Genomic DNA, 14,433 nt, shown 5'->3' with positions numbered 1-14,433 from the left:
TTCACTGTCCACAATTCCACCATCTACATTTTCATTCAAGTCAACAGGTCCCAGCATTGATCCCTAGTCTTTAGAATATCTGATGGATAAACCTCCATTAGGTCTGTGGACTATATTTTCCTTTGTCATGTTGACACATCCCTCATATGTTTTTCAAGCTGCCCCATTACTACTTCTTAATGATTGACTCCAGCATCTTATCAACATTCGATGCCAAGCTAACCAGGTTCCACTTATTCTTCCCTGGAATTTTGTGACCTTGGTTACTGATGTAATGATTCATGAACCTAAAGATTTTTTGGAAAACATTACCAATGTCTCAGCATCTATCTCCCTTGGAACACTAAGATTGACGTTACATAGAGCAGTAAAAGTCAAGACTATTTAATTTGTCCAACGTACCGGCAACGGAACAATGAAATTCGTATTTGATGCATTGATTAGTATGAGTGTCAAGGATTTCGGGGAGAAGGCAGGAAAAAGGGGGTAAAAGAGAAAAACAGATCAGCCATGATTGAATGGCTTAGACTTGATGGGCCAAATGGCATAATTCTGCTCCTATCAATTATGTGGGAGAAAGTGTAGTTCAGATATTTGTGGGAGTCAGTAGGTTTGTAATAGGTGCCATTTGATTGTCTGTCCTCTGAGTTGGATATCAAGAAAAGGGAGAGAGGTATCAGAGATAGCCCAAGTGAATTTGAGGGCAGGATGGAAGTTAGTGATAAAGTTAATGTAATCAACGAGTTCTGCATGGGTGCAGGAGGCAGCCCTGTTGCAGTCATCGATGTGGCAAGGAAAGTGTTGGGGGATGGTGCCAGTGTACTTTTGGAACAAGGATTGTTCCATGTAATCAACAAAATGGTAGGCATGGCTGGGGTTCATCCGAGTGTCCATGGCTACACCTAACATCATGGCGGGATCTGAACTCGTTTGTGTCGGGGTACAAAGGTCAGGCCTCTGCTGAGGACTGACCATTCTGCATCAGAAAGAGGGAAATCAGGGGAGGCAGTTATAGGTATATAAAATCATGAGAGGAATAGATCGGGTAGATGCACAGAGTCTCTTGCCCAGAGTAGGTGAGTGGAAGACCAGAGGACATAGGTTTAAGGTGAAGGGAAAAAGATTTAATTGGAATCTGACGGGTAACTTTTTCACACAACGGGTGGTGGGTGTATGGAACAAGCTGCCAGAGGAGGTAGTTGAGGCAGGGACTATCCCAACATTTAAAAAACAGTTAGACAGGTGCATGGATAGGACAGGTTTGGAGGGATTTGGGCCAAGCGCAGGCAATTGGGACTAGTGTAGCTGGGACATGTGGGCTGGTGTGTGTAAGTTGGGCCGAAGGGCCTGTTTCCACGCTGTATGACTATGAGGTGTGGGGGGTAGACGGTGAAAGTCATGAGAGGGATAGAGAGTAAGTAAGTATTTTTTATTTATATAGCACTTTTAAATCAAATCACGTTGAAGCCAAAGTGCTTTACAGAGAAGAAATTAGATTTCCATACATCCATATAAAATAAGGATAGATGAACGGAGTCTCTTGCCCAGAGTAGGTGAGTGGAGTGAGGTAGGTGGGGGGTGGGGGTAGAAGGGTGAACTGCAGGATCTGCAGCTTTGTTCTTCTGCTTGGTTCGCTTCCTAATGACAAGATCTTTAGAACGAGTGGAATGTGAAACAGCTGGCAGAAGATTATAACTTCAACGATAAAATAAATCATAAAACTGCTGAAATTCTATGCTTAAAAAATGTGGTAGGCCGGGCCAATGATTTTTAAACCAGCCTTTTTATAAGGGAACGCGGGCGATCGTAGCTGTTTGCTGACAGACATTTCACAGGGGGCGTGAGTTAATACTTTGCGGTTTTTTTTAATTATGTTTGAAGCAATAAACGTCGGGCGGTGGAATGATAAACTCCCTGGAATAGAAAACTACATTTGACGTACATATTTAATGCGAGGATCCTGTTGCCGCGGTCGACACCGTCTGAACTGTTCTCCAGACAGCCCTCCCCGAACTGTTATACTGTACACTGGGAGCCGTGGAAGTAACGTTTTTTTCATAAAAGGAGAACAATTTCCGGCAAAATACGCATGCTTCTGTGAACACTGAGGTCAACAACGGGCATGGGGATGAGAGGAGGATCAGGTGAGTGAGGGGAGGAGGGGGTTGTCCGTGCAAACACACAGTACTGGTATCGGCCTCTCCAGTCTAGACGACCCCTCTTACCCCAGCTCCTGGGGACCCCGGCGGCCCCTCGCCCCAAACTTGCTCCAAGTTTATCCCGGAGTGAATATTGAGAGCAGCCTCGCCGGGACTCCGCGGCGATGGCCAAGATCCGCTCTCCAGACACCAAAGCCAGAATCAGGACCAAGTTCGCCGAGGTAGGTCCTCCCTTTGGATTATGTGGCTCAGGGAGATTGAGTGCTCGCGGTTCTTTTCGCCTTGAGCTCTGTCTGCGGAATGTTCCACGTTTCTAATGTTTAACGTGCATGCGGTGTGTCGGGAGACGGCAGCTATTTTCACCACGTTTTTATTTTGTTTTAGAAAAATCAAACCTTCAACTTCGAAAATGATCAATGCAGGTGACGAGATTCCCCACTGAATCACCACTGTCTATCCCTCTCTCTGTTCCTGCCCTACTCTGGCGCATTTCATTTTTTTGTTGTTGCTTGCTCCTTTAAGTCGCGACGAGTCATGAATGTTTCATGCGATGCCCGCGGTACAACACACACTCCCCGCTGAACGTTACTCATATCCTGCGCCTAAGAGGACACGCATGAACAGTTTTCCATCACTGGGCATCCAAGAGAAAGAATGACGTGTTTTTGTAATGGAAAGCTAGCAAGCTACCAAGGAAAATAGAGAATTACTGTTGGAAACTGTTCGGGAGGCTCTTTGGACTTGATTGCATTTCCTGAGTTGAGTGCCCAATTTGCAGACAATACCGCGGGGAGAGGATTCACATTGCTACTTACTCGCGAACCATCCCTGCATTTCACTGCGGCAAAAACACCGAATTCTTAAGCAGTTTAATCACTCAGCCTCCCATAACCACTAAATAAACGAGAATCGACATACTGTGTTAATCTTTGAAGTCTGTTGGGAATAAAAAATAGAAACCGAATAAGACCATTCAGCCCATTTAATTAAATTATCTGTTCCAACAAAAACTTTAGATTCAATCAATTCAATTTCTATCCTATTTATCTTTTACAAAATATTTTCAATTCTCAAGGATTATGTATTTGTCCGCTTTATGACAGGGACTGCTATGAATGCATTGTCATTAGATATGGTTATCTTCCTTTAACTTTTCAAGAATCCATCATCCTTTTGAATATTTCTATCACATCTTTTATTGATATTCAACAGAAAGGACTCTGTGTCCTTCCATCTTGATGTTTGAGATTTCGATGAATATATTCAAGCTAAGTGTCACAATGTTCCTTTCTTCCCAACACCTTAGAAATCCTTCCTCACCTTGAAACGGCTCCTCAAAATCTACTTCCAATATTTTGAATTTCATTGAATTTTTGTAAATTTATTGCAAACAAAACCATTGCCAGTCATAACGACTACCTGACTAATCCCACTTTTTAGCACTGGACTTCAGTCAGGGCTTTTCAGTAATATACTGAAGCTTTAGGGGCTGTACAGTACTAGCACTAAGCCTTGGGGCTGTACAGCACAGAACCAGGCCCTTCGGCCAAACTTGTCCACATTTTAATTGTGATGGGTCAACCATCTCCATATCTCTCCTGTAATCCTTTCACCAATTATTTTCAATCTATGCCCCTGGCTTTGACCGCTCAACTAAGAGAAATAAGTTCTTCATATTTACTCTTTGCAGGTACGTCTTAATTTTGAATACCTCAACTGAGTCTCTCCCACCCCCAGCCGACATGCCAAAGATCTCCTCAATTCCAAAGAGAACAGCTCCAGCCTATCCAATCTTTCCGCATAGCTCAATTTTTCCGGTGTTGGATATTCTCGTACATCTCCTCTGCACCCATTAGGTTTAGGTTTGGGTTTATTATGGTCACATGTACTGATAATACTATATACGTAAATACTATCAAGCCTAATTCAAGTACAATAGATAGAGCAAAGGGGAAAATACAGAGTGCGGAATATAGTTCTAGGTATTGCAGCATGACAGCTCGAGAGACAAAGTCCAATGCTCACAATGAGGTAGAGGCAAAGTGGACAGGACCCTAGATATTGATGGACCGTTCAGAGCCTGACAACAGAGGGAAAGAAGCTGTTTCTGAGTCTGGTGATGCGGCTTTCAAGCTTCTGCATGTTCTGCCCGACGGATGCAGGGAGAAGGAGGAATGGGAAAGGTCCTTGATTATATTGTTTAAGAAGGAACTACAGATACTGGAAAATCGAAGGTAGGCAAAAGTGCTGGAGAAACGCAGCGGTCGAGGCAGCATCTATGGAGCGAAGGAAATAGACCAGTCGGCTCGAAACGTAGCCTATTTCCTTCGTCCGTAGATGCTGTCTCACCCGCTGAGTTTCTCCAGCACTTTTGTCTATCCTTGATTATATTGACTGCTTTCACTAGGCAGCGTGAAGTATAGATGGAGTCGATGATTGGGGAGTCTGGTCCGTGTGATGAATTGGGCTGTATCTACAATTCTCTGCTATTTCTTGCAATCTTGGACACTACTGTTTTCAAACCAGGCTGTGATGCACCCCACAGTTTCAGGTGCAATCATACATTTCTTGTAACGCAGTGACCAGAATTGGACTCGGTATTCAAGCCCTGGCCTAACAAGGTCCCTTCCTTACATTTCTCTGGCTACATACAAGTTAGATTCCCACCAGCTGATCCAATGAAAATTATTCCACAAACGCTCAGGCAAGGGTGGGAGATCATTTCTTATAGTTCTAAAGATTAAATCATGGTTTTTGATTTTGAGGTCCTACAACTTGGAAACAGTTATGTTCAAGTGCAAAAGATCTTGCATACTAGAATCTGACAGCCAATATTAATTCCTAATTTTGAGATTAAATATCAAGAATGAAAGACAAGCTACTCTAAATAACTGTAATTATCTGATCAATTGTATTCATATTTTCCCAACAAACACTTGATTTGGATGAGTTGTGATGCTGCAACTCTTGGGTGAAATGACACTGCAAAACATGTGAGATCTGTGCATAGATTACTGCAACAAGAAGTATCTTTGAACTATCAGTTTAAGGAATTTTATGGATGTGGAATTAAATCAGTTATTACTTGGTGCTGAGCTCCTAATCTCAACTATTAGTTGAAGAGAGCCCAGGATTACAGTTAAATGGTTTTCCCATGGAAGGAAGAGACACCCCTTAAGCCCCTGTCCCACTTTCACGACCTAATTCACGACCTCTGCCGAGTTTGCCCTCGACTCATACTCGCAGCATGGTCGCCACGAGGTCGTAGTAGGTTGTGGTGCTTGTGATAGGTACTCGTGGCATCAAGTAGGTCGCGGCGTTTTTTCTAGCCTGATAAAAAATGTCCACGAGTTAAAAAAAAGGTTGGCATGGAAAAAATCGATACTTTTTACTCGTAGGTAGGTCGTGATGCTAGTCGTAGGTGGTCGTAGGTGGTCGGAGGCAGTCGAAGGTAATAGCTCCAGGGTTTAAAAAAAGGTCAGTAGAAAAGAAAAAGGGTATTTAAACAGCAGACGTCACCTCGGCCACTCCAAGGCATGTTCATTCAAAGCTGGAGAGTTTTTTGGAGAAGAGACTTGTGTTTTGGAGATGGCACCAAAACGGCAGCAGCGTAGGGGGAGGGCACAACCCTAAAAAAGAAACGGCCATGCAGGTGTTGCCCACCCAAGAGGAGGCGTGGCAGGAGGTGATGCCACAGGGGGTGATAGTGCAGGAGGAGGTAGCTCTGCATGAGAGACCCCTGGAGGAGGAGACCAGGGTGGTAGTATATGTCCCCACCACCACCCCATCCTTCACTGCCTCATTTGAAGGCTGCAAAGCAGCCCTTTCTCCTGTGTCTGACACAGCATCAGAGGCAGATGCCCCATTGGTGGTGAGGGAGGGCTGGAGGAAGGTTATGCCCAACACCTTCACCAGGCAGCAGGAAACCTTGAGGAATGGTTCCAGCAGAATGCCATCCTGTACGAAAAGGAAAATGAGTGGTACAGGGACAGGGACAAGAATGGCATGCTTGCCATCCACTGCCCACATGTGTGCTTAAAGTTCCATCTTCTCCATTCACCCATTGAGACCTCTTCTTGTGCTTCCTCTTCACCCTTGCTCTTCCCCTTCTGCTTTTCTTAAAAGGCTGCTGAAGTAAAAGGGCTAGTGCAAACAGCAGTAAAACGTACATGGTCGAAGCCAGACTTCAACATAGTCTAAGGAGGTCGAAGGAGGTCTTCTTCATAGCCGTGGGAGGTCTTCAACATAGTCGTAGGAGGTCGTAGACATAGTCGTGGAAGGTCGTAGGTTACTGCGGCATTGATTCTTTTAGGTCATTTTAGGTCGTCAGAGGTCGCGAATTAGGTCGTGAAAGTGCGACAGGGGCTTTAACATCTTCAATGAGCGACAGATTAAGTGACAAAATTATATGCATCCTGGGAACCTATGAACTAGTACCCGGGGAAATGCTTGTGCCCCATAATCACAATAACTGTTGCTATATTCACCCAGTGCTTCCTGATAGCAAATGCTGAGTGGTGTTTCAAATCAAGGTTATGGAGGCTGAGGGTTTTCTTTGCAATTATTCCCACAGTATGTTGGTTCCTTTACTGTAGAGGATCAAGATCTTGAAGGAATGACATGGCGAATCCATCAACAGCTTCATTTTCTGAAGGTAATTATCGAAACAAGCTGTGCCGGAATGAATTTCTAGGCTTCCACGTTATAGATAAGATCCAGAGCATTCTGTGTGGCATTGTAGAACTATGCTGAATAAATTAAACCATGACAGTAGGACAAGCTTTCAACTAGCAAAAGAAAATAATTAATACTGGTGTCAGGAAGTTCTTCACATCGGGAACAATCAACATATAGACCACATATACAATGGTGGAGAAAAAAAAACGTCTGAAGTTGTTACAGGGTCGGGGGATGGGGAAGAGATAGATTCTTTATGGATGAATGAGATTGAATGGGTTAAATTGTCTTAAATGTGGGAAGTCATGGATGAATAATACAGCCGGACCACGGGTATGAGTGGAGAACAAGGAAACATGATTCTGGAAATTGGAAAATAAAAATAGCTACAGAAATTCGCTGACATTAAAATTGATTTAGTTGAGAAATGTATTGCTGAGACCAAACTTGGCAACATCTGGAGCTGCAAGGACAATTTGTGCCACGTGAACAAACTGTGGCTTCCACAACATGGGCTTGGAGTATCAGTCTCCCTTTGTTACCAGGCTGAGGGAGATTAAAGAAACTGCCAAATAGCAAACGTTTCAAAGCAGAATAAGATTTGGAACATGAAGGCATAAATGAAGCTGCACATAGCATTGTCAACGTTTTTGGGGTGGGGAGAATAATATGGCTACTGTGTAATATAAATATAAAAGGTATTTGAAAGCATATACCTTTACTTAAAAGCCTCAGTGATGGACATTAGATGAATGCTCAGAACTTCGTATCTAATATTAATTACTAGAACTTCTAATTAAAGAAAGTTTTAGCTCAAGTAGATGAAAATACAAACTGATAATAATTTTATCCTATCTTTAAATTGTGATACTTTTCATCGATAAAATAAGATGAGTCTTGAGTTCTCTTTCCACATTCACTTGTGCTACCATTGTATAGAATTGATTTAGAGATGTTCATCTAACATGTTCTATACTCGGACATCTGAGATGTCCTCACTCTTTAGGGAACGGGGGTTCCCCTCAACCATCATAGATGAGGCACTCACTCGTGTCTCCACGGTACCCTGCAACTCCGCCCTTGCTCCCCCTCCCTCTAGACACAACAGAGACAGAGTCCCCCTAGTCTTTACCTTCCACCCCATCAGCCGTCGCATACAACACATAATCCTCCAAAATTTGCGTCACCTCCAACAGGATCCCGCCACTAGCCACATTTTCCCAACTCCACCCCTTTCCACCTTCCGCAGAGACCATTCCCTCCACAACTCCCTGGTTAACTCATCCCTTCCCAACCAAACCACCCCCTCACCAGGTACCTTCCCCAGCAACCGCAGAAGATGCAACACTTGTCGCTATACCTCCTCCCTCGACTCTGTCCAGGGACACTGACAGTCCTTTCAGGTTAGGCAGAGGTTCATTTGTACCTCCTCCAACCTCATCTACTGTATCCATTGTTCAAGATGTGGACTCTTATACATCGGCGAGACCAAACACAGACTGGCCAATCGTTTCGCGGAACACCTTCGCTTAGCCTGCCTGAGCCTACCTGATCTCCTGATTGCTGGACACTTTAATTCTCCTTCCCATTCCCACACAGACCTTTCTGTCCTAGGTCTCCTCCAATGACAGAGTGAGGCTAAACGCAAATTGGAGGAATAGCATCTCATATTTCGCTTGGGCAGTTTACAGCCCAATGAATATTGATTTATTTTACTTCAAGTAGCCCCGGCATTCCCTCTCCCTCTAACCCTCCCCCACCCAAGTCGCACTAGCTTCTCATTTTCACCCTACAAACAGCTAACAATGGCCTGTTTCCTTTATCATAGTTACTTTTTTGCATATCTTTCATTTATTGTTCTTTATCTCTCCACATCACCATCTATATCTCTCATTTCCCTTATCCCTAACCAGTCTGAAGAAGGGTCTCGACCCGAAACGTCACCCATTCCTTCTCTCCAGAGATGCTGCCTGTCCCGCTGAGTTACTCCAGCTTTTTGTGTCTATCTTCATCGTAACATTAGTTTAAATCTGGCAATAAAACACGAATCACAAGTGTTTCAAAGTGATTTATACTTTAAAGTCACTTTTAACATTTCAAATAAAATATGATAGTAATAACTCACAATGATTTGGGCTTCCCTGTTCATTCCTGGCCTGTTCAACATTTAGACTATCACCATAGCAACACTGAAGACAAATACATAAATTTGGTCATTTCTGGATATCTGCTGATTTCGTTGTGCCCAATTGTTCCAGTAAAGTAATTCCAGGTGCATAGATTATTTCCAAAATTGTGCCTCTGTTCATATGGGATTAATAGTTACAACCTATTGCTTCTCTTTTGTTTTCAAAGGAACTCTGATTGTATTTTATTGCAGAATTTGAAGTGATTTCACTTGTTCACATGTGTCGTTTCCAATCTATATTTTTATTTTCTTATAGAAGTTTCCTCGGAAAATGGCAGTAATACTGAAATTCTCATCACAAGGAATAAAGATGTTTAATGAAAATAAAGAGGTATAGTGTACAAAATCATTCATGTCACAGACTGTGCCAGTTTCATGCTCTGCCTTAGACTTGAAGGCTTCAAGTTAAAATAACCCCTGAGAGTTGAAGGTAATGGAACATTGTGTTCCATCAAGAGTAGTTAGAACTTGCTTCATCAATGGCATTGTAATAACTTGGCAATTTTGTTTTTATCTTTTCTTTCTTTGGCCTATTTAAGATCCCTTTTCTCAATTATCTGGTCCTCTCTTGAAGCCAGTAACTCATTCTGTCGTATTGTTTATATGTTATAAATCAAGAGATTTCTCTAGAAACGTCAAAAGTCACCGGGCTGGAAACTATCATGCAGTCCTGAACATTAGCATTCATCAAGGGATTAGCACTAAAAGTTTTCAGAGCATCCCAACCAAAGGCCCGTTCTACCACGACCATTCCTACTTGACCAGTTATTTATTTGAGTGCAGACTTATGGCTTCTGGAATTACTTATGTCTTCTTGACCTATTATTCCTAGGCGAATCTGTTTAATAAAAATCAGTTTATGGAGCTTTATTTTTCATTCTTTGAAGAAAGATTGAATCTAATGCCCCTGTCCCACTTAGGAAACCTGAATGGAAACCTCTGGAGACTCTGCGCCCCACCCAAGGTTTCCGTGCGGTTCCCGGACGTTTTTGTCAGTCTCCCTACCTGCTTCCACTACCTGCAACCTCCGGCAACCACCTGCGGGAACCGCACGGAAACCTTGGGTGGGGCGCAAAGTCTCCAGAGGTTTCCCTTCAGGTTTCCTAAGTGGGACAGGGGCATAAAGCTGCACCTTGAGCTGATGTTTTACTTTCTTCAGCTGCATTGAATTTTCATTACATTGCGGTTTGTTCCAAATTCCACGCCTCCAATCTTTCACATGGTTAATATTTTCTGCGAAAACCATTTCTGTCTTCCTTCCCCACCCAATTCCTGGTCACTATTGGCAACTATCCCAGATAGTTGCCAATAGCGTTAATGGCTTCTCTGCACAGGAATCATTGCCCACTGTACTTCAAACTGCTATTCTGTAAACAATGACCAATAAACACTCGATTAATTGACTATTTAGGTGTTGCCCATGGACGAACAAATAACTGTTTTCTTTATTACCACTCTCAAACTATTGTGCATGCTCAATATTTACAGCGTGATCACAAAAATTAACAGCAGAAGCTGGCAACCAATACTCCATGTAATAATTGAAGTTGAGAAAAAATGTGAGACGATCCTATTGAAATATAAAGAATTCTTAGGGATTGGACAGGCTGACTGTTGGGAGAATGTTGATTTTTTTCTTCTCTCAAAGTGATGTGAGCTTAGAAAGATGTTGAGACTGAATTCATGCTCCATCATTCAGTCAATTATGGGTTACATATTAGGAGCAGCACAGCGGTAGAGTTGCTGCCTTACAGCGCCAGAGACCCGGGTTCGATCCTGACTACAGGTGCTGTCTGTATGGAGTTTTCACCTACTTCCTGTGACCGTGTAGGTTTTCTCCGGGTGCTCCGTTTCCTTCCTTCTAAAGATGTGCAGGTTAGTTGGTTAATTGGCTTCAGTAAAATTGTCCCTATGATGTGTAGGATAGAACCAGTGTATGCAAGACTATATGCACAAAAACAGATCGGGTGCAGAAGGTTTTACAAACCGAGTCGTTTAGATTTAAAAGTTGCTCCGCATGGAGGAAGGTTCGGCTGGTTGGCAAGGACTTGGTGGAGTGAAGGGCCTAGTTCCATGCTGAATCTCTAAAATCTAAAAAAAAACTTGTATGAAGGGGAAAATGGTTAAAGGAAAGAAAACAATAAGCAAGAAGGACAGACTGATTCAGCTGCAGCAGTAACAGCCAATCTATCTTTTCTCAAACATTTTCACATCCTGTTCCCATAACCTGTCATTCCTGTACTTATTAAAAAAATCCACCTGTCTTAGCTTTGAATATATTCACGGATTCAGTCTCAACATCTTTCTAAGCTCACATCACTTTGAGAGAAAAAAAAAATCAACATTAAGTCAGCCTGTCCAATCCCTAAGAATTCTTTATATTTCAATAGGATCGTCTCACATTTTTCTCAACTTCAACTATTACAAGCACAACCTTTTCCTATAAGACCATCCATTTCCAAGCTCACCCCGGTAAATTTTCTGTGAACTTCCTCCAACGATAATTTATCTTTCCTTAAATAAGGGGAACGGAACTGTCCAGGGTATTCTAGATTTGGACTCGCGACTGTATTGCACAGATGTAGTAAGACTTTATACTCCAACCTCTTTGAAATTACAGCCAGCATTCCACGGTTCTTCCTACTACACCTGAATTTAACTATGAGGGCTCCCAAAATTCTTTGTGCCTCAGCTTTCTGCAATTACTCCTTATTCATGTAATAATCTGTTTTATCATTCCTCCCTTAAAGTGAACAAGTTTACATTTTCCCACAAGTTTATCATTCTTTGAGTTTATATTATACCCCATTTGTTAACCTTTTGCCCACTCACTTAACCTTTCAATATCTCTCTGTGAACGGTTTGCATCTCCTCACAACCTGCCTTTGCTTCTACTTTTGTTACATCTGCAAATTTGGTTACAGTATGTGGAATACCTTCCTCAATGTCATTAATATACAAATACAAATACAAATAGTAGCGTCCCGGCAGCACCCCTTCCCAGGTACTTTCCCCAGCAACCACAGGAGGTATGATACAATGCAATACGATATCCCAGGAATGAAATTGATCTGCCAACAGTCATAAAAACACAAAATACATGAAATACATTAAATGAGTGGAAAGGATTGGGGATGTGCAAAGATTTGGGAGGGGGGAGGGTGGGGAGTCAGTCTCAGTCTACCCCACGACAGAAGGGGGAGGAGTTGTACAGTTTGATGCAACACCTGTCCCTATACCTCCCCCGTCGACTCCGTCCAAGGAGCCTAACAGTCTTCTCAGGTGAGGCAAAGTTCACTTGTACCTCCTCAAACCTTATCTACAGTATCCGTCGTTGTAGTTGTGGACTCCTATATATCGGTGAGACCAAGCGCAGGCTCGGCGATCATTTTGCTGAGCACTTCCGCTCAGTCTGCCTAAACATACCTGATCTCCCGGTTGCTAAACACTTTAACTCCCCCGCCCATTCCCACACTGACCTTTCTGTCCTTGGGCATCCTCCATTGTCAGAGTGAGGCCCAATGCAAATTGGAGGAACAACACCTTGTGTTTTGCTTGGGCATCTTACGCCCCAGCGATGTGAATATTGACCTCTAATTTCAAGTAACAACTTGCTTCCCTCTCTCTCCATCCCTCTCTCCTTCCCAGTTCTGACTAGTCTGACTGTCCTTGTTTATATTTTATCTCTGTTTGCATTGTTGTTACCTTCTCCTAGCTAACAATGATCTATTCTACATTTTCCTTGATCTCCATCCCCTTTGTCTTGTTTTCACAGCTCATATTTCCTTATCTCTGTATCTCCCTCTCCCCAATTGTCTGATGAAGGGTCTCGACCCGAAACGTCACCCATTCCTTCTATCCAGAGATGCTGCCTGTCCCACTGAGTTACTCCAGCATTTTGTGTCTATATCTTCGGTTTAAACCAGCATCTGCAGTTCCTTCCTCCAATTGGTTACAAATTGCCAGTCTGAACATGACCCTCTCATCCTTAATCACCGCTTCCTCGGGTTAGCCAAGCCTCTATCCATGCCTCTCTAACACTATGTGTTCAGACTTGCGAAATAACCTTTTCTATGGCATTCTTCCAAAAGTGACATGTAACTGAACTTCTATGTAGTACTAGACAACATATTTCAGATCCACTTTGCATTTGTTCTTGCCTCACTTTGTTTGCTCTCCAAAATCCCAAAGCACACGTTAGTTATGTTCCAATTCAACTTCTCTAATATCCAGGCTTCTTAATTACATTCAAAATAACTATCAATACAGTTAAATCTTTACTACCACAACCTGCTGCGCTCCTTTTAAAAAAAAATCAATTCTGCCTTCACCAAGTAGGTGAAAATCAAAACAGGCTGGAAATCTAAAATAAAACTATAACATGCTGGAAACGCTCAGCAGGCCAGGCAGTGGGAAGAGAAACAGAGCTGATGTTTCAGGTCAAAACCTTTGTCAGAACTGGGGAGAGACAAAGCAGCTTGTTACGCTTCAGGAGGGTGGGGGAGGGGGATGTCTCTGACACGGTAAAACCAGGGTGACCATGGAGATAAGCTGTAAAGAAAGCTATCTGGTCAGTGTGTAAAAGGAAGCAGTTAGAGAGTGAGAAGCCTCCAATGTTCAGTTTGCATCCCGTAGCTCCTCTCTTATTACTGTGCCCTCCTTCCCTGGAATGCACCAATTCTCCCACTATCTACACAGCAACCATCTATTCCCTGTCCCCTGCCAGCTACAGTGCCCTCCATAATGTTTGGGACAAAGACCCATCATTTATTCATTTGCCTCTGTGCTCCACAAGTTGAGATTTGTAATAGGAAAAATCACATGTGGTTAAAATGCACATTGTCAGATTTTATTAAAGGCAATTTTTATACATTTTGGTTTCACTGTGTAGAAATTACAACTGTATTTATACATAGTCCATGTTTGGGACTCGGTAATGTCATGTAAATGAAAGTAGTTTAGTATTTTGTTGCACATCCTTTGCATGCAATGACTGCTCGAAGTCTGCGATTTCACTGTATATGCCTCTCTCTGGTTTTACATTTCACCCGTATTCTCTTCTTATCTGACACCCTTTGTCGCCTTTTTATTTCTAGCCTTTGTCTACCAATCTGCCAATTAAAACTTCCCTCACCTGTATCCATCTATCACCTGTGTAGGAAGGAACTACAGATGCTAGTTTTAACTGAAGATAGACACAAAAATCTAGAGTAACTTAGCAGGTCAGACAACATCTCAGGAGATGCCTCGATCTTTCCCTCTATCAATATTTTTGTGTCTATCTCGCACCTATCACCTGCCAGACCCAGACTCTATCTCTTTTCCGGCTTTCTCCACCAACTACAGTCAGTCTGAAAATAGAGTCTTGACCTGAAACGTCATTCCACAGATTCCGCCTGACCGGCTGAG

General features: G+C 42.8%; 1 protein-coding gene across 4 annotated transcripts in view; it reads left to right on the top strand.

The window, feature by feature from the left end:
• The first annotated feature begins 1,405 nt into the window (after window positions 1-1,405).
• Window positions 1,406-14,433, top strand: part of sh2d5 (SH2 domain containing 5) — a 31,891-nt gene continuing 18,863 nt past the window's right edge. The window contains exons 1-3 of one of the 4 annotated variants that reach the window (XM_055659413.1): window positions 1,406-2,380; window positions 6,733-6,813; window positions 9,281-9,355. In XM_055659413.1, the coding sequence (XP_055515388.1) occupies window positions 2,324-2,380; window positions 6,733-6,813; window positions 9,281-9,355 (213 nt within the window). In that variant the 5' untranslated portion in view covers window positions 1,406-2,323. The remainder of the gene's footprint in view (window positions 2,381-6,732; window positions 6,814-9,280; window positions 9,356-14,433) is intronic. The other 3 variants (XM_055659414.1, XM_055659412.1, XM_055659411.1) reach the window with 3 other exon arrangements.

This window comes from Leucoraja erinacea, chromosome 30, assembly GCF_028641065.1.
Source record: "Leucoraja erinacea ecotype New England chromosome 30, Leri_hhj_1, whole genome shotgun sequence".
Taxonomy (NCBI): domain Eukaryota; kingdom Metazoa; phylum Chordata; class Chondrichthyes; order Rajiformes; family Rajidae; genus Leucoraja; species Leucoraja erinaceus.
This window is presented reverse-complemented; position numbering and strand designations above follow the sequence as displayed.